Below are 19611 nucleotides of genomic sequence, written 5' to 3'. Positions count from 1 at the left end.
CTTCAGCTAGAAAGTTTCCTTTTCAGTAATTTTCCAAATAATATTGAATATCAGATGTTTAAGTTTTTACATAAATACTAAAATGGAAAGAATGAGGAAGAAAGTGCTGTATATCACGTTCTTCAGAATCAAGTACAAAACAATTTGAGGAGGTTTTAAAACTTGTTTCAAAATCTTTCAAATACAACTTTTGATGGGATATTGCTCAATTTCAGCAAGTTTTATTATTTTGCTGAAAATATTAAGCGCTTACGGATTGAAAGGAAAGCCTTTATATGAAGGTCTTCACTACCCATATCTACATTAAAAAGTAAACAAACATGTTTATTATCCTGAGGCAACAAATTATCCCTGCAGAAGCCAGATAATCATCATCCCGAAATGTGCCAAAAACCTACACAATCTAAAAATCTATAGACCTTACAAGACTTTTAAAACCTGAAATGAATTAGCAAGGCTGTGTTACTGAAATTTGCAGAGGACTACCTGCATTACCAATCTTTTCACATCAACTCAATATGGCCAAGAAAATTTATTTGAAAAATTAAAAAGTGATTAAGGGGTCCCTCTGCTGGTCCAACCTTAGTATCATTTAACTTTTATTTCATTACTGAACAACAGTGTATTTTTCACTTTCTCCCCTCACCAAACCAGGCAGCTGCCCCTGCACTGGGGTGATCTCCCTGTAGGTGGCTCCATAGTCAAAACCTGAGCCCAGCCTAGGACAGCCATACACACACACTTTTTGAATGTATTAAATAATTCTGTGTCAGAGACACTTTAGGAGATTGCATGTCAAAATGCAGAGAGCCGGGTGTTCCTCAGCGTACATTCCCTTGCATCTCCCCTCTTCTTCTGTACTCCAACTTGCTGCTTGGAAAAATTCTTTTGGAAATGAAGCCGAGTGAGCTCTCAAAAGCCAAACGAGCAATCCTTCTGTCATCCACCATTAGGAATCCACCTACTACTTCCCTACAGAAAGAAAAAATGCTGACAGCTAATCCTAGCTATCAGTGCAAATGGTATGAAATCCCATAACTAAATCTCCAGAACTGTACAACTTGCTTTCTTTATAAGTCTTGACATCACAAGAGACTCTGTGGCACTAAAACAAGAGACAATTTAATTCCGTCTTTGCTTCAGTGTGTAAATACACGGTCTTCATCTGAAATTTCATTTAAAGGTTATGCTGTGCTTTAATTTCAGTACCATTCTTTTGAAAAAGCAAGCATTTTTGTATTGCCCGTTCCGGACAAACGGTGAAGCGACCTGCCCAAGATCTGGGGAAGGAAACCTCCCGGTCCAAGAGCACACCAAACCCAGCAACACAACGCTGCTCTGCCTTCCCAGCCTACGTTGCGGAGTCCCACAGCCTTCCCACCAAACCCACAAGTATTAGCAAGCAAAAGATATTAAGAAATAGTGTTCAAATTATCTTATTTATTGCTGTAAATCCTTATCTATTGCTGTAAAACACGACACTAATTTATGGTATTGGACACATTAATCTTTGAGGTAAAGCAGGAGTTGCAGCAATTCCATATAACTTCTCCCTAAATTACACAAGTCGTTATTTTTTCAGATTAACAGTTTGAGAACTATGCAGAGATTTAAGGTTCTTTTATGGAGATCCACACTCTAATTTAAGAGCATCTAATACGCTCATTTTGATAGGTTGTGAAAACTTCACAAATAAAGTATCTCCAGTAAATCCAAACACAGAGAAATAGTCTGACATCATTATATATCCCTCATATCTGTATATGCAGGATTTTCAGAGATGATCTCCCAATTAAACAACCTCACAATAGTTCATCAGTCAGATGTCAGGATAGTTTGTTTGGAAAAATGATCTGATTGCAATTAAAAAAACACAACGCTATTAAGGGAGGGTTACTTAAGTACTTTCACCCTAATTCATCCAGAACTCGATGTGAACTCTCACAGCAGGACTTTGCAAGCCACTGCTTAGTTGTTTAGTGACCGCTAAATGTTCTCATATGACAAAGAGCGGTGGGATGCTACTTACCGCTCTTTTCAGACAGATTTCAAATAAAGGCCACTTTTAAAAAAACTGCAATAATCTATCAAGAAAACCACGTCTTTTTCTTAATAAACATAAAATCTCAGAGAAACACTTTTACTTGATTTGTAACATAATTTAGAGTTTGGATGGTTTATATAATTGCATTTTGTTCAAGCTCACAGATGAACGTGGTGCTTAAAAAGGAGTATAGAGCAAGTCCCTGAAAACTCTATCCCTTGGATCAGGTGCCAAAGAATGAGCATAAAGCAGAAGAAAGAAAGATGGAAGATGGAGTCATGAAGAAGAAATTGCAAGTTCTGTGTTGCATTATCTGTAAGGATTTCTTTGGTCGGTTTTGTTATTTAAAATTGAGTTCTGAAACACAGCACAGCATCAGAGGCAAGGGTCAGGCGAGTTACTGCTGTCTTGGAGAGTGTCAGATACTAAAGGCAAGTGACAGTTGAACGTACCACTTGACTGCGCAAGGCAATTCAGAACAGCGCTGAGCAAACTACGTGCTGCTTTTTACATTTTCACACCATTGCTGGCCAGTGGGAACAAATCTCAGCGAAAAAAAGTGTTCCACTAGAAGTTGGTTAAACACAAGTTCAGTCAGTTAAACATCACACAAAATATCTACCCAGGATGCTCTGAAGTTTTTCTTCAGAGCCACAGACTTCCTAAAAGTATTCCAAGGATGGTGCTTTACACCAGGCTACCTCAATGCACACTGAACTTGCCAACATTGAGGAACATTCTCTAAAGGAAATCCACTCAACATGGTGAATGTTATGTTATTCTTAATACAGTTTAAAGTCTCAAAAACTGGGTTTCAGATAAACAGAGGACTGGATCATTTCCACTCCACCATTGCAAATAATCTCCTTTTACCCTTTGGGAGGGGTGGAGGAAGGAGGGAGCACAGAGAGCAGTAAGATCCATTATTTTTCTTGTGGTGCTATTGGTATCTTTACGAGACATCTCTTGAAATATACTTCTCAAGCTCAGTCTTAACATTTTGACTCACATGATATCAAAAAGAAAAGCACCTGAAATGTTTGGGACGTAGTTCTTTGCATGCAAACCAAGTTTTCTCTAGCTTTGTTTCATAAAAAATTCTTGCAATAAATTAGCACCCATGACTATACACATACTATAGAGGGTGATATATGAGGAACCCCTATAATCAAGCTATAAATTGTATTAAATGAAAACATTAATTTCACAATCTCTCACTTAATAAGTGGCAATCTAAAGTTCAGTATTAACTGATAGTCTCAGGTACTGTGGAAAGTCTAAAATACTTAAAATATTTATCAGAAATGGCACTACACAGAAAACAGATATTTGCGTCTGTGTGGCACAGCTGATTTTCTGTTACAAAAAAAATAATCAACAGACATGATGTATTTCAGGTTATTTCTTTGATATGAAACTAATTAAATGGCAAAAGAACGATGACAGATATTCACATTATTTTTCTCAGAATTATGACTGCATGATAACCACTGATTATGGTACTAACCATAAATATTAATTTGAGATCTTTTCTGACTACACGTGTAAACAGTATGTTTCTGCTCATAGCCCATCCATAATTAGATGGTGATCTGCCTGCGTGTTTCCAAGTGAGCCGTACTTTTCTTTTTCTCCCTCTGCGGAATGAAGAGCTCCCTGAAAACCCTGATGCCCTGCTCTTCCCAACGCAGCTCCAGCGATTAGCTACAACTGGTTTCCAGTCACATGATGTTATTAATTTCTTGGCTTAGCTAAGGTAACTCCTACAACCAGAAAAAGTCTCAGAAATACAGCCGTTCTGAATCTCTGAAGATAACGTAACTCACTGAACAGTGTTTTTTCCCCCTGCTGCTATAATATAAACGGCACATCATAATCTTTCTGTTCACTCAAGCCTGGCTTGAGCTAACAGTGAGAAAAAATAAACCACTGTCTTTTTAGTTTTTAATCCTCCCTACAAGGCTTTAAATTTAGTAGTTGTAGTTTAACATAAATGCTTGCGTGTCAACATTCAGAATGTTTTGGGCAATGACTCACCACTTAGCAATTTACAACAGGAAAACTTAAAAATGCATTTGCCTGGTGCATTTAATTTTTACAGTAAAAGGACAAGTTCAGATTGAGGTCCATTCCAGAAAGTAACTAAACAGTTCATTAGCACTTTTCTCTGTAACTATTTTTACTTTAGGCCCTGATAAAAACACATGAAGAAAGATAAACCTCAAAGCAAGTAATTTCAGAAAATACCATAGAAATCCAAGCGAAAAAGAAGATTTTTTTCTTTAATTATTTCTTAAAAAGATTGTTATAAGTTACGGTTATCTAGGAAATTAAATGACTTGAGTATCCATTGACATGGTAGCCCTATACTAACAAAAAAACATCGCAGAAAATCTTTTAGGAACTGAAAAATTTTAAAAAAATCCCCACAGATTTGTAAGATACATTAAGTATCATCTTTCTTGTGACTGTCCATATTGTAATTAAACTTCTCTGCACTACCTATTAGCTAAAACAATTTTTATCTTTCCCACAATACATTCTGACATCTTACCAAGATACATTTAAAGTAAAGACAACACTTGCATAATTATCTACGCATCAATTTAAACTTCCTATGATGCTCAGTGAAATCTAGTTTTGTGTCATCTTCCAAACACAAAGCATCTCATATCACTTTTTTTTCGTAATACATCATTTTACTTCAAGGCTCTATTCAGCACTGAAAGCACTGAAATACAGCGAAATGGTACTTAAAAATTACAGCATCACAATCATTGATTCTTCACAGGAACTGTACTTTATTGCACAGATTGATATAACGTTAATACAAATCCAATTGATCAGCATTTTGTTGTCTCCACTCTTCTCACAGAAGAATTAAATAAAAACCATTTGAAAAATACTGCTTCTTAAAATTAAAGCCTAGTAAGAGAAATGAGAGAAATTTTTCATTCGCTAAAATGATCTCTTTACCTGGCTGACGCTACTAAATATTAAACATGTAATGTAAGCTTTATTACTCGCCTAGAATTACAGTAATAAATTACGTGAAAATTGCACTGCTATGTGTTTTAGCTTCTCTGACATTTTAAATATATTTTTGTTAATCTAGCAGAAATCATCTGCTAGACTGTAAAGCCACCCTACATAACACGCAACTGTTAAAATGTAAATTGCCAAACTATTTTTAGCTGCTGCTGAAGGGGGGAAAAAAAAAGGGGGGAGGGGGGGAAGGAAGAAGAAGAATATTCCTGGCCTCGGGAATAATGATTTGAGGCATTGTGTTCATTTTGTTTATCAAGCAGCTATTCAGCCTCTAGTGGGGCCCAAGTGCTTATGCAAGCAGAAGCTTTTCAGAGTGCCTGCAGCTGCAGCCCTGGCTCCCAGGTAGGTGCAGGTTCAGAGCACAGCTGCCCCGGGCAGCCCGCGCTGTCCCAGCTCCATCTGCACCTACTGCTGGAAAAAGAGCATTTCAGAGCCCGGCTTCTGCGTATAAACATATCTCACCGTGAACAGGGGGAGGGAGAGAGAGGCAGGAGAGAACGGGGGAGATGGGAGGATCAGAAGACACCACCCGTACTTCAGGACTGACTACAAAACAACCAGATCCGACCCATTTTGCTACAGCGATATTCCCGTTGCTTGCGCGGCGTGTTCTATTTAGCTGAGCTGGCCCCGAGTTATGACCAAGCCCCAGCGCACCTGCGCCCGGGGCGGCCACCGAGAGCCCCACACCATTTCCACAACAAAGGGACGGACCCCGCAAGGCGGCGGAGCAACCCCTGAGCCCCCCGCCGGCACGTTTGGCCCAGGGGGAATAATTCCATCCTGTGCTTCACTGGGGATTTTCCCCCTTCACGTGGATTTTCAAATGCAGATTCGTTTACAAACAATTTTCTTCCTTTTAAGAATAAAGCATATTTAATACCACAAAACACCCCTATAGCATTAGATTATCACAGCCATTAATGATTTTTCCACCAAAACCCTTCCAACCTTTTTCATCAAAGCCCTTTATTCTCGAAGGATAAATTTTCAAGCAAAGAGGGATCAACAAACTAGTTGCTTGAAAGCTTTCCTGATGCTAGGCTGAAGTTAGGAAAGGCTTAATGAAGGCTTTAAAATCCACCAGGGCTTCACAATGAACATCTGACTTGGTGATTTATGCATATTAATAACCTCAGTCCTACTGAGGCAAGCTGAGCTGTACATGTCCTCCGAATCTTAATGTCTTCAGCTCCACTGGGATTATTACAAATGTAAATTTCTAAGATTCTCAGCTATTAATCTCTGTCTGTCCTCCTGTTCAGCAACATAATGACTAATTAAACATCAAAAGACCTGTACAGGAGATCTTCTTTGACAGCTCCTGGCCCAGCTCTCTTCCCAAGAGAGGAATTCAAATGACAGGGACAAGTGGGTAGGAGCACATGAGCAAGCTACAAATCACTGCTATGAAACCTAAAAATTCCACATCAAATGTGGATTTAGTCCTCCATACCCACTCCCAATTACCTAGCCTAGCTGTTCACGTCCAACGGGTCGCCTTCCTAATGCTCAAGTTAAGTAATCTGTACGTACGTCAGGTAAAGAGAGTGCAGTTTGAGCTCGATTAGTTTACTACGAGTAAAAAATGTAGTACTTACAGAAGAAGGCAAACCAGGGGGCACCTTTCTTACTTTCTTTGTCTGTAGAGGATCTGTACACAGAAAAACAACATTTCATCAAGTATCTACATTACAGATGAAAAAGAATAAATAGTACGCTATACAGTTTTTTCTTTCCACAATAGATTTCTTATTTTCCAGTTTCATGCATTTTTTATTCTGTGCCAATGAGATTTGTCTTTCACATCAATACAAGAATATGCTTAAATATAAGAAAAGGAGTCATTCCTAAAATGCTCCTATACACTTGCTAAGGAACAAAGTAAGATTTTGAGATATATAAGGAGGAAAATGGGACTGACAAGAGAAATGCTTTCCCTTTCTGCACTTCAGAGTAAAGACAGAACTATCAAAAAGGAATTTATGACATGTCAAAAGTAAGATTTATAGTCTAAAAATACTAACATGATGTAAGTTTCTATTGCTTTTAGACTATACCAAGGTTAGTAAATAAACAGCAAATCTAATGACCTAATTACTTTTCTTAAGGCAACAGAACTCAAATTTCATGTAATAGTAAAGTTGGAGGTATGATACCTGCTTCCTTCCACCAATAACTATTGTAACATCACAAAAGTACCCAGCAATTTCACTACCTAAATCAAGAATCTGAACCAGTTTAGTCAGCTGCTAATAAAATTAATCTCAACAGTATGCATGCAAATTAGAAGTTAACTGATGTTCTGTAAGAGGAGTATCTGGGAAGACTACCAGTTCTATAGTTAACTGATTGAGTCTTCAATTAAAATACAGAATTCCTATTTTTCTATTTTCACTCAGAACTTTTAATCACAATTTTATTATATGATATGACAAGATAAAGGTGAGATAAAGTGAGAATATCTGCTGGATATCTTTACTCTCATCATTCCCCATAGGGCATGTTTGAAAAGAAAATGAAAGGACTTCTGGAAGAGATGTTTACACAGCATTTGAGGTTCCTGGAAAGAAACACTGGTTGGTTTCAAGGAACTTTAGTAGCAGAGTTAAATAGAGTTTGTTAAAATCCTGGTCAGGCAATTCCTTCTTGGGGCTAAAATGGCCATAATTTGACTTTGCTTTAAGTTCGCAGACAGTGGTTTTGTAACATTTAACCAGTCCATTAAAAAAAAATACAAATATTTCAGGCATACTTTCTCAAGCCATTGGAAACAAGAGTCAAGATAAAGGTGAAGGTGAGCTTTTCCTGGCATTTCTGGAAAAAACTTTTCCATAGATTTGTAACCACCACCTGCCCTGTCCCATGTCACAGTCCCCCAGACACAGCCACGACAGAAAGAGGAATATCACACTGTTACCAGTTTGAACAGGTTTATACCCCTTGAACTTCTCTTTCAAAGAAAAAAAATAAACAGTAGCACCACTCAGAAAACACCACACTTAGCTTCACTTTGTTTAAATTAGTAATATCTGGAACTTACCCAACTCTATATAGCTTGCACAAGAAGCTAATTTAATCACATATTCAAGTAAATAATAGAAATTAGACAATCTCATTTAGGACTCTCCCTCAATGACTGTTTCATACCAGAACCTTTCTGCCCATATCAGCATCCCTCTGGCCAGTACCCAAGTCATGCTCTAACAGCCCCCTCTTACTCAAAACCATAGCAGGGAACTATAATAGTAGCTTCTCACTAAAACTGATTCAACTGGGGCTAAAACATCATCATTATTATTTTAAAACCCAACTCTTCTCTATTAAAGTTCAAACACCCTTCCAAGCAGCAAACAGTGTCAACTGAACTTTCCTCAGACTGTTCTTTTTCTGAAACAGATCTGAAGAACTTCTGCATTTAGATTCTCATATTCTGAGGAACACGAATGCTTACAAAAACATTGGTACAGACAGACAACCCCAGATTAAACAGCATTTGTCTTGACAGCAGGTTAAAAAGTTATACAAAAATGGTATTTTAAAATACATACATATATACCCCCACAAACATATAGGTAAAGTTTCAAAGTCGTATTTTTATAATTAAAGATTTAAAAAACAATTTCAAGCACGTTCAGGACTATTTTAATGCCCAAGGAGTTTGCAGTTCTAGTTTATACTAACGTTACTTCAGGAAACAATTTGCATTTGATGAAATCTTTTTTTGGCTAAAGTACAGTTGAAGTTATATGGTTCCAACAAACAAGATTTTATTATGGAATAGAAGTGCTATACAGAATGAGGGGCATTAAAAAAATAAGCATATAACTAGGGTAATCCTGATGACATAACATGTTAACATTGAAATATGGAGCTTTTAAACTAAAATATCAGGTTACAGTCTCTCTTTTTGTATCAAAAAAAAATTTTAAAACTTGCACACCCAATTATTCAGGATGGTCTTATAGCAGAAACGATACAACAGCTGGCTCATTCTCGAGTCCCTAATTCAATAGAAAATCTTTACAGCTATGAAATATTACCACCGCTGCCTACAACAGAGCAGGAAAACTCCATTTATCTCAAAGTATCTCCAGAATAAAATATTAATATTGTCATAGGATTATAACAATTAAGCAAATTCCTGCCTGCATATTTTGCAAGGTAGTTTGATTTTAGGATAAACTACTAGTATCCAATTGCTAAGAACTTTAAAGGCATGTTGAACCAATTACAATGAACTATATATTGCCCTGAATAAAGTTACTTTTAGCATATAAAAGGATAATTGTTTCCCCTTTGTGTCTTTCCCCTTCTAAATAATGGTAATGACCTCAGGGTCAGGCATTTCCAGGAGTTAATGATGGCATGGGTTAAGGGCACTCAGCTGGTCATCAGCTCCTATCCATCTGTCATTATTGCTTTTGCAATTAAGGGGTTTATTGGAGTTTCTTGTTTGTTTTATAAGCAATACTGACCAACATTGAATTCAAACTAGCATCTCAAAGAAAACGTTAGTAATTCCATTTCGTCTCTAACATAGCAGTTTGCTGTAATTTGAATGGCTCAGTACAGTCCAGTCTCCAGTATATAAAATGAACTGTCAAAGAAAATAATAAAGTCTGCAGAAATGCATCATGAACAAAAGTTTAAAAACTGTCTGTATTACTCACCAAGAGCTGGTGAGTCATGAAGTGGTCTTCGGCGCTGATTTGTGCCAGAAAACGGGTAGTAGGGTGTTCCAGGTTTTCCCGAGGATGACAGCTGACCTGGACTTCCAAGCCCCATATCTGACCGAAGCAGACTGGACTGCAAAACATCCAGAGAAAAGTAAAATTAAGCTCTATAGTAAGCCAGCTGTTAATACACCAGGCTAACAAACTATTAACCACACATACTGCTCCTGGCATTTATAGGAATTTACTGAGCTTTCAGTGAAGGTCTTAGAGTTCAGAAAAATGTTGACTTTTTAGAACTAGTATTCAGACACTACACTATAGTATAATTCAGACAGGCAGAGCAAGTTTGTCTGTGAGCCTCCAAAAAACCATGACCATTTCAGTTTAAAACATCTGAAAGAATCAATTCATACTTAATTTCCAAACAAAAGTCATAATACTTTGTTTAGTTTGCAGTGTAACACCTCTTCTATTACACAGTATAAACATAATTGATAAAAACTGCTAAGAGTTTATAGCGTGACATTAGGTTTTAGCACATACTTAGAAATCCAGACTTCTATTACATTCATAAAAACATGGAATAATTATAAAAAAAAATCAGACACAGACAAAAGAGATAACAGATTAGATTAATGCACAGAACATAAAAAATTATGACATTTTAAAAACTTCAAGCCAACAATGTAGTTGAACCCTACCCTTTTTATTCCCTTTCCATGCAGTAAATATAAAAACATTCTAAACACTTAACAAGTGTGTTATATGTTGTTTGGCCTCACGTTACTTGGATTTCTTCTGTGAAACTGAAATGAACGTTGGCGATTTATAAGAACATCATTTTTCCACGGTTGATTCTATGCTGAGCCTTGTTTTAGTCTGCAAATCCCCGGGTGTGGAGTGAAACCCCCAGAACTGTTTGTACAGAAAACACAATGCGAGCAGGCAGGAAAAATGCATTCACCGCCACTTTGCTCCTGGCTTTGCACACAGCTTTCCTCAGACAGCAGCGTCCACTCTGCCTTACACATCGCTAAAGACACTTTGGCTTTTAATATCTGCAAAATCAGACAGTGTTTTAAGGTCACCGTGGAACCAGCAGCCTTCAGAAACAAGTGATGTGATTTCTCCATCCTCGGTCATCACCTAGTGCGGTCTTCCCCTTACAAAGCAGGTAGTGCACGCTGTTGGCTGGCAGGACAGCAGCTCGGTTTTGCCTACATCCAAATGGTGCCAACGTTTCAATGGTCAGATGATGCATTCATAAACAAACGTGTTTTTTGGATTACATTCTATCATTCAAGCTGGTTCTTTTGGTGTGATGACTCGTGAAAGGTGAGGCTAACTCACGTGGCTCTCAGTAAGGCAGTGCATCCCTTCTAACCTGCAATGCACTGGGATTAGCAGAAAATCCAGAGTTCAGAAAAAATTACAGACTATATATAAAATAAGCAACAACCTCAAGTACATTTCTCCAGATAAGTGATTTTGTATCATATCACTCCCGAAATTTCTGTCTTTTACTTGTCTGATGACTAATTTGAGCATGAAAAATCTTGTATTTTAATTGAAAAGAGTGGGATGTGAAAGAGATGCTCCGTTACAAACTAAAGGAGGGTCCAGAAGCGTTAACTATTTCTTACAAATATATCACACAGTCTGAAGAACAAAGTTAATAATGATTAAAAATGTTAAGGCATAAAAATAAAAAGTTTCCCCTCAACTCAATTTCTTCATTCTTCTAATAAAATAGTCTTTAAATTAGAATTGTTAATATAAAATTCATATTGAAATGAGACACCCTCATGATTGAGGTGATCTTTAAAAAAAGCACACAGAAAATACATGAGGGGAAAAAAATCTGCTTGCAGACTGTTTCAAGATTTGCTAATTCTGTCTTTGACAAACAGTTAAGAGTGTATTGTTTTGCAGAAAACGTTGATTATCAGAATATCTGGTTTACTCAATGTAAACCTGAATTTAGCAAAGATGATATTCTAAACATTTATGAGAGTTTTAGTGGTGGATGCTGTGCAGGAACTTGGGCAATGTTTTGTGAAGAGCAGTTCCTCCAAACCAACGCTGTCCAAAAAAAGCAACGAAACCAGTTCTTGCACTCAGCTCAAGACTTGACCTTCAGCCCAAGCATACCCGGGATTTCTTTCCGAACTTCTTTGCACAGCCCATGGGGAAGGGAGGGAGCATTGTGATCATTGTCAGTTCAAGCAGCCAAAGCAAGGTCCCACTCACAGCATCCCAAAAGGACTGAGGCTGGCAGGGAACCTCTGGAGGCCGTCTGCTCCAGTTCCTGCTCGCCCAGAGCAGCTGTCAAACACAATTAGGAACTACCTCCCATTCACCTTAAGGACAACCCCTGCTCCCCCCAGCATCTCCTTCTGATCATTGGCAGTGATTTTGGATATGCTGTGGGATCCATCCAGACACCTCCAGAACAAGGGGTGGGAGGGTTCTTAGTCCCTCTGTTCTTCTAGTCATTAAGGGGGAGGGAGGGCAGATGACAAAAATACCCAACCCACCCAGTAAAACCTCTTAAATTCACTTCTACCAAGCCATTCCAAATGACATGTGGCTACATCTTTTCCAGACTTAACCTCCAACCTCTACCTCATGACATTTGCCACCCCACTTTTGTCCTAAGCATTCCAGTTCTTGACATTTTCATTGGACCCTGAATTTCAAAGCAGCATGGCTACTACAACAACATAACGTAAATGTATAGGTAAAATAACACATCCCCAGTAAGTCTCAAGCTATGCAACACACTCTAAACGTTTCCTGATCTATATTGTGTTTGGGTAAGAATTTTTTAATTAAAAAAAAAAGGGAGAGGGGTGTGGGGTGTGAAACCCCCAAAACACACAACCCTCTTCTACCATTCCCACAATCAAACGAAGCATCTGTTTAAAATTTTAGAATTGTTCCTCAGTCTTCTAAAAACAACAACAAAAAAAGAGATGTCATTAGTTCAGCTTATTGATTTTTCTGCCTGTCTGAACCAATTGAGAAGCAATATTGATTAGGACTGATCCTTTCCTAAGGGCATCTGATAAAGAAAGGAATACAAAAATACCACTGAGGATAGCAAAAAAAGCTTTGTATTATCAGCCCCGAGCTTCTCCTGAGTAAGTGCCCGAGGTCCCTGCACAGAGGCGGATCGCTTACAGACATAGTTTACGGCATTCTCCACAGAGAATGTTCCTGCTCGCTCCGAACCTCATCTGCCAAGCACGGATCCAATTACTAAAGAATAATCAATGACTGGTTATTCTCCTGAACGCTGCCGAGTCCTGTCTGCGTTACTGTTATAAATAAACAGGCATCACCCTTAAAAATTTGCCTCTGTATTTTATAAGGTATATTTCCAGGTTCAAGATAAACAAGAATTTATTTAAAGCAATATTTTCCCTAAAGAGTGTGTGTTCAATAAACAACCTAAAAAAAAAGAAAGAAAACAAAATAAAAAAAGGCTTTTATTACAATCAACTAAGAGCACAGCAAGCCTGATTCCAAAGAGAACGGGGGAAGAAAAAAAAAAAAAAAAAAAAAAAAAAGAGGTAAACATGACTGCTTTACTTTTCAAATATTTCCCCTTCAGCAAAACCAAGAAACAGTTTTGATGGCCCCAGGGGAAATAGTGTGGCCTGACCCAAAAACTAAAGGCTTTTACAAGGGCTGCTATCTAGACAGATGCTTTAAAGGGAGCCTTTCCTTAAAAACTATTCCAATAAAAATGAAGCACAGGGCAGTCATCTATTCAAACACTGCGAGGGTGAGGCGGGGGGAAAAGACTCATATCTACATATGGGGGGGTGTATTTATGCATCTTTGTCACAGAAAACAAATAAGCCTATAGGAGCCGCACTCACGTACACACAAAGTTAGCTTCCCCTCAAACTAACAAGCTAATCAACCATATGCTTATATCAAAACGATATGCCCGAGATAAAAAAAAAAGCCAAAAAGGCTCCTTACTCAACATATTTTAAAATGGTTTTAAAATTGATTCGTTCAAAGAATTTGAGCATAAAGGTAAGAAAGACTTTGACTACTTTGGAAGTTTGCTTTTCCCCAGCCCAACTCTATGAATCTTCAGCATCCCAATTTGATGCCAAAATACTGCTCTGCCATCAATGAACTTCTAGGAGATCGGCCAGCAGAATTCTAATATGTTGGTAAACATGTCTTTGATTTTCTTACTTTGATATAAAAAAAATGAAATGTGGACAAGTAAAGGCCTACAGATGTCCTTCTGTGATATTCCTCGCAGCTCTCCCACATTTAGGCTACATGTAGATAGGAAAGCCAAGATATCCTGCAAAATTCACAGACGTTTTTAACAAACACGCTCCATACACTACACTATCGTATATAAGGTTCTACCTTTTCAAAAATGTATTTGTTACAGGCAATTAGCCTTGTGCTTCTTGATCTAAACTCCGTTCACTTTTTAAATGCAAATGTATTAGCAAACACTTGAAGAAGTCCAATTTTCCTAGTGTAGCCATCGCCAAACTATGCAACAGTTTCATCCAAATACAACTGTGTGCCTTTACATTATTCATTATTTTCTATCAAAAGAATAATATGGTTGAGAATAAAAGCATTAGTCCATTATATGCAACTGATTATGATAGGGCCATTGTGCTGGCATAATAAGGCAGGCTGCTTTGGCAGTAAAACGAGAGCTGCAACCTACCAACTGCAAACTTCAATCTTGAAACCACCCCCCCCAATGAACTAGTCAACTAGATTTTATTTTTCCTTTTATTTTTCCTAGGTTTTTTGCATTAGCTTCCTTTCCAAAAAGTTTATGCTTTGAGTCCCAGTAGTCAGGCTGTCCCTATTTAAGGCAGGAAAACTGTCTACAATTTGTTTATTTTTTTTAAGTACTGAAGTGTTTAGTCAAAAATTGGGAGTTTAGATACATTATTTTATAGGAGTAAAGTAGCGCAATAGCGCTCATCTCAATCATATCCCTCCATTATCCCACCACATAGTCACGGACAAACTGACTCGGCCTTTCTCCATTTCTCAGAACTAGGTAGAGCAGATAGTAAGTGCAGTCCTTCTCCTACTATAAACTTGAAATGCTGCACTGGCAGAGCAACAGTTTCATGTACGTGTCTCTTTATTCAGTGAGCCATCTGGATGACTTAAAGGATGTGTATAATGTGTCTTAGTATTTCACATGTCTCGCCTTCTAGCTAAACCTGACAATTTGCATGAGCTAGTTCAAATGAATGTAACAAAATGGAGAAGTCAAACTCTGCTAAACTTGTAAAACGCCCCGGCCTACACCATGTGTGTCGTTACTGTGACTCCAAAGGAAAACCTAGCACAAAATTAAAACATTCACAAATAATTGCTCTCTGAGATACTAGGACAGTACAGAGGTCTGGGATGCAAAAAGACCATTCACCTGAGTTCCATGTAACGCAGTTTAACCAGAAATATAACCAAGATATAAAGTGTTGAATTTCACTTCACTCAACTCGCTACTCTTTGGAAACTATAATGAATATGCACTCCAAAATAGGAGCTGAATTTGGAAAAACACTGACATATGATGTAAATTCATTTTAAATTTAAATTCTAGAGATATGTTTGCAATTATCAGCATGTTGTTAAAGAATCTCATCCTGAGAATATCATCAAATAGTAATGTGAAATACAGTGTTACCATTTTGAGAACAAAGGGACCCTGAATGAGTAATCAATAGCAACTGGCAGAAAATGAGGCATTAATTATGATCCTCTCTAGTGTTTTGTCTCAAACAAGGTTTCATTAAATATATTGTGCTAACCTGTACATGTTCAAGCCATTACCAATAGATCTGATCAGATACATTTTTGGTCTGTTTCAGGAGGAGGAACGTACCAGAATTAAAAAACCAAAACAACATCTAAAGTGTTATATGATAACTTGAGCATTCTTCCTTGATCAATTTAAAGGAAATCAGGGGTTGCTAATAAAACATCTCAGGAGAGGATCCTCTAACAACATGCTGATAATTGCAAACATATTCCTCATTTAAAAAAAAAAAAAATACTCAGATCTTATAATCTCAATGTAGTCTCTTGAAAATTTAATTATCATCTCCTATACCTAAAGTATCATGCAGGTTTGAGAAGATAATGACAGTCATCCATCAACTGCATCCTGCCAGTGTAATCAGGCTAATCTAGCTCACTGGAGTAAAAAACAGCTACCTAGGGTACTAAATACCAGCGATGAAACATCATAAACAAAATAACAGACATTTACTTTTACTGTCTTCCCAATTAATGTTAATGCTGAAAAATATCAATGTATCAATATATTCTCTTTTTACACCAAAGCTTTTCCGGATCACCATGAGCAGCTTATTCAATGTGTATACCTAAGCAGAATCTGCTACTAGGGATAATTCTGTTTATGTGTAAATAGACTGAGACTGAGCACAGGGACAGAGGAAGGAGAAGGAAGAAGCTTATTCAGAATTCCAGATACATTTTTTTTAAGCAGCGGGAGGAGTAAAGATTAAAGGCGAAGGGAAGGAAACATTTTGTATCTAAATGGCTTTAAAGCACCCGATTAATACGGATATTCTGAACGAGTCCCTTCCTTCTCTTTTGCACTAGTGGTTTCCCTGCACTGATACCGCATATTGGCAAGGCTACAAATTCTCTCTTAGGCTTCTAGAAGCGGCACCCTGCTGATGTTGGTGTCCAATCCCCGGGGTTATGCTGGCTCAGCTTGTCTTTGCTCATCCCCCCGGGCAAGGTATTTTTGCGTTGCTGACTGAATTCTAGGAAGGCATTACTAAGCATTGTGATTACAGGTCAGGCTCCCCTCCCTTTGCCTTTGAATCTTTTCGCTACATTATGAAAACAGTAATTTGAACAGCTTCCTTACTGTGATTATACAAAAGCAGAAGGTTTGTGAAGAACTGCAGAATGTCAGAAGAGAAGCAGCTGAGGGGTTATTCATCTACTTTTTAATTTTTCAGTACCAGCCTTCCTGCTTTTCTCTATGATTACAAGATATGAGCATGAGAAGTCAACATTATAATAAAAGATTTTACGCTGAATCTTATTTACAGAAGTCAGACTATAAAAGATATTATAAAGCTCAAACTATCCTTGCATCTGTTTCCCCCTCTGCGTCTTCAGCAAAATGATTTCGAAAGATTTCAGACCTTTAGTAGAATGCTTCACGTATATGGTACGGAAGCCGTGAATCTCCTCTCTCACACAACCAAGAGAAAAAAATCTAACTCACTTTAAGCACCAAGTCAGAAAATGCATAACATAATGAGGGATCAAAAACTATCATTCATATAGCAACCAGATAACAGTTAGGACTTAATACGGAGGACCGTATGTTTCATATACGGTCAAATGAAAGCTCAGTCCAATACTAGGGTGCCAGTAAATGGGTAGAGAAGCCCAGTAAATATCTAAGGCTACAATCTCCTCCCCTTAATAAATGTTATCCTCCTCTCCCTGCTCTTCAGAAATCTGTGCCATCAGGAGCACAAGCATCTTGAAAAGCACTCCACAACACAACTGAAACCAATGCATGTCAGATGGTTTAGCTCCATGGAAGAGGAATGAAAATAGCAAATCTGCCTTGTGCCTCTCTCCGTCCACTGCCCGCCTGCTCAGGCTACAGACCCTCCTGCCCCACCCCAGGCAGCAAACATGAGGTAACAGGCTGCTTCCACCACTCTCATTTCCCCCTTCCCAAGTCCACTCAGGGCCCGTACTCATCTTGAGAGCAGTAATCACGGTAGAGTTTGGGAAGGGCCTTTCTCTCCCTGTGAAGTACGAAAGGAAGGTAAATGGGGGCTCAACACACTAGACTAGTTCTAGACAAAAGGAATAAACACTTCATGAAAACCCACAGGGCAATCCAGCTCATTCAGACAGGTATGGCTGGGAGAAGAGAACTGAGGTAATCTTTTTCCCATCCTCCAACAATACCATAAATTCATAACTGAGAAGCACCCCTCTCTGAAGCAGTATGATTAGCTGGAGACAAACAGTAATTGGCCAAAGAAACTGTATCTGCACTCCATGGTGTAAGAGATGCTTTTTACTTCCTTATGCAGCAACATGTTAAGATACTATATATATATATTGATTTACAAGATATTCATTATCTTAACTACAATCAAACACAAAAATTAAAAGGAGGCAAGAAAATTTACCAACCCTAAATAGCGTGAGAAATAGAAGGGCAAAGACAAGTAACAGTTCGTCTGCTTAAGACATTCAAAACGATTCCTTGCAGAACTGCTCCCCTTTTATAAATAGCATCCCTCCCCCAACTATAACTAATTCCTAACACCTGCTACCCGCTTCATTCCGGGGGGAATGTCTTCCCTGATTAACTTCAGGTGGTCACCTCCAGCTCTGGAAAAAGAAATCTTGCCTATGCTCAGTGCATTTTTACTTTCTAAAAAGGTTCTGCAGAATCCTTATCTGCTGAGAGACAGGAGATATTTTTCCCAATAGCACAAGAAGTAATTCACTTCTAATAAATCATAATCAAGAGAAAGTTAGTAGTGCTTGATTTTACTTGAAAAGTAAAATGAAGCAAAATAAACTCAAATTTGGACATTCCATCTGCCCTTAAACTATACATCCCTCTCACCATCTCGACCTTTTAAGATGGCATCAGCTGGCAGGATCCAGAGTCACTGCTTCAGTTAACATTGTGTCAGCCCTTTCCTTCAGAAACCGCCTTTCTTAGAGATTGATAGCTCAGCTGTAAAAATCTGCTTTGGGGAGACACCTGATATCAAAGGTGTCACAGAAGAGGAGATTAAAAAGAGAAAATTTACAAAATAAAATCAGTTTATCAGCTTTAAAGTTATATTGGTATTAAAACCCCCACACATGTACAAGCTTTAAAATTTTTTATACTTCCATAAGTCAGTATTACTTGGATTTGAACAGACATGATGTTCTTTATATTGTTACTAAAACTATGTGACGAAGGAAGACAAGCAACTGGTGCCACTGCTCGTAGTCTTTTCTAAGGATCCACAGGTAAGAAAGGTCCAGAATATAAAGTATTTTTCTTTCATTGGAAAAATCCATCTAAAGCATCTTCAAACACACTGCCAGCAACGAGCAGGAAGAGCTTGCTTGTTGCTGTTTAATAGATACATTAGTTAAAACAAACGACAAAAAAAAAAAAACCCCACCCACGTGGGTCCATGACTGATGTAATCTGACATCTTTTATTAGCACCAACATAGATTCTAAATTTTTTCTAAAAACTACAAAATGGTAGCCCCTCTATAGCACCTATGCTCTTTTATAATCGTCATGTTTAAAGTATGCATATTTTTCCTTATTGTACACAATTACATTGAAGTGTATATTCTGTATCTATGTACTTTTTATTATTATTTTTTAAAAGATCCAATTTCAGAACCTGGAAGTTTAATCAAACAAAGCAAGCCTGAAGGGATGTGAGACGCGCTAGATACAAGGTTTAGCCTAACATTCTTCAGAGAGAATTATCACACTCTGCCACCCCTTTTGCCACAATATTATTTCCTCTACTGTCTACCACCTAGGTGTGGTCTAAATATGCCTATTTCCAGTCATTCCTGAGACAAGCTATTTACATATTTCCATTAATTTAAAACCTTTCATTGGTTGCCTTTTTTAAATAAAAAAAAAATATCTTTTCAATAACACTACAATATCATAGGAGCAGATGGCACATCCTCAACACAGAATAACTGTCTAATTATTTCTCTCAAGGAAGGCAAGTAGGGATAGACGTCTTAAGAGACAAGCAATGAAAAAAAGTTTCAGGAT

General features: G+C 37.8%; 1 protein-coding gene across 10 annotated transcripts in view; it reads right to left on the bottom strand.

Annotated features, from left to right (window-relative positions):
- Nucleotides 1-19611, bottom strand: part of TCF12 (transcription factor 12) — a 174930-nt gene that overhangs the window by 45743 nt on the left and 109576 nt on the right. For all 10 annotated transcript variants that reach the window (XM_054215476.1, XM_054215478.1, XM_054215480.1 and 7 more), the window contains 2 exons: nucleotides 9766-9901; nucleotides 6694-6746 (listed from right to left, as the gene is read on the bottom strand). In XM_054215476.1, the coding sequence (XP_054071451.1) occupies nucleotides 6694-6746; nucleotides 9766-9901 (189 nt within the window). The remainder of the gene's footprint in view (nucleotides 1-6693; nucleotides 6747-9765; nucleotides 9902-19611) is intronic.

Source organism: Rissa tridactyla, chromosome 9 (assembly GCF_028500815.1).
Source record: "Rissa tridactyla isolate bRisTri1 chromosome 9, bRisTri1.patW.cur.20221130, whole genome shotgun sequence".
In the NCBI taxonomy this organism is placed as follows: domain Eukaryota; kingdom Metazoa; phylum Chordata; class Aves; order Charadriiformes; family Laridae; genus Rissa; species Rissa tridactyla.
This window is presented reverse-complemented; position numbering and strand designations above follow the sequence as displayed.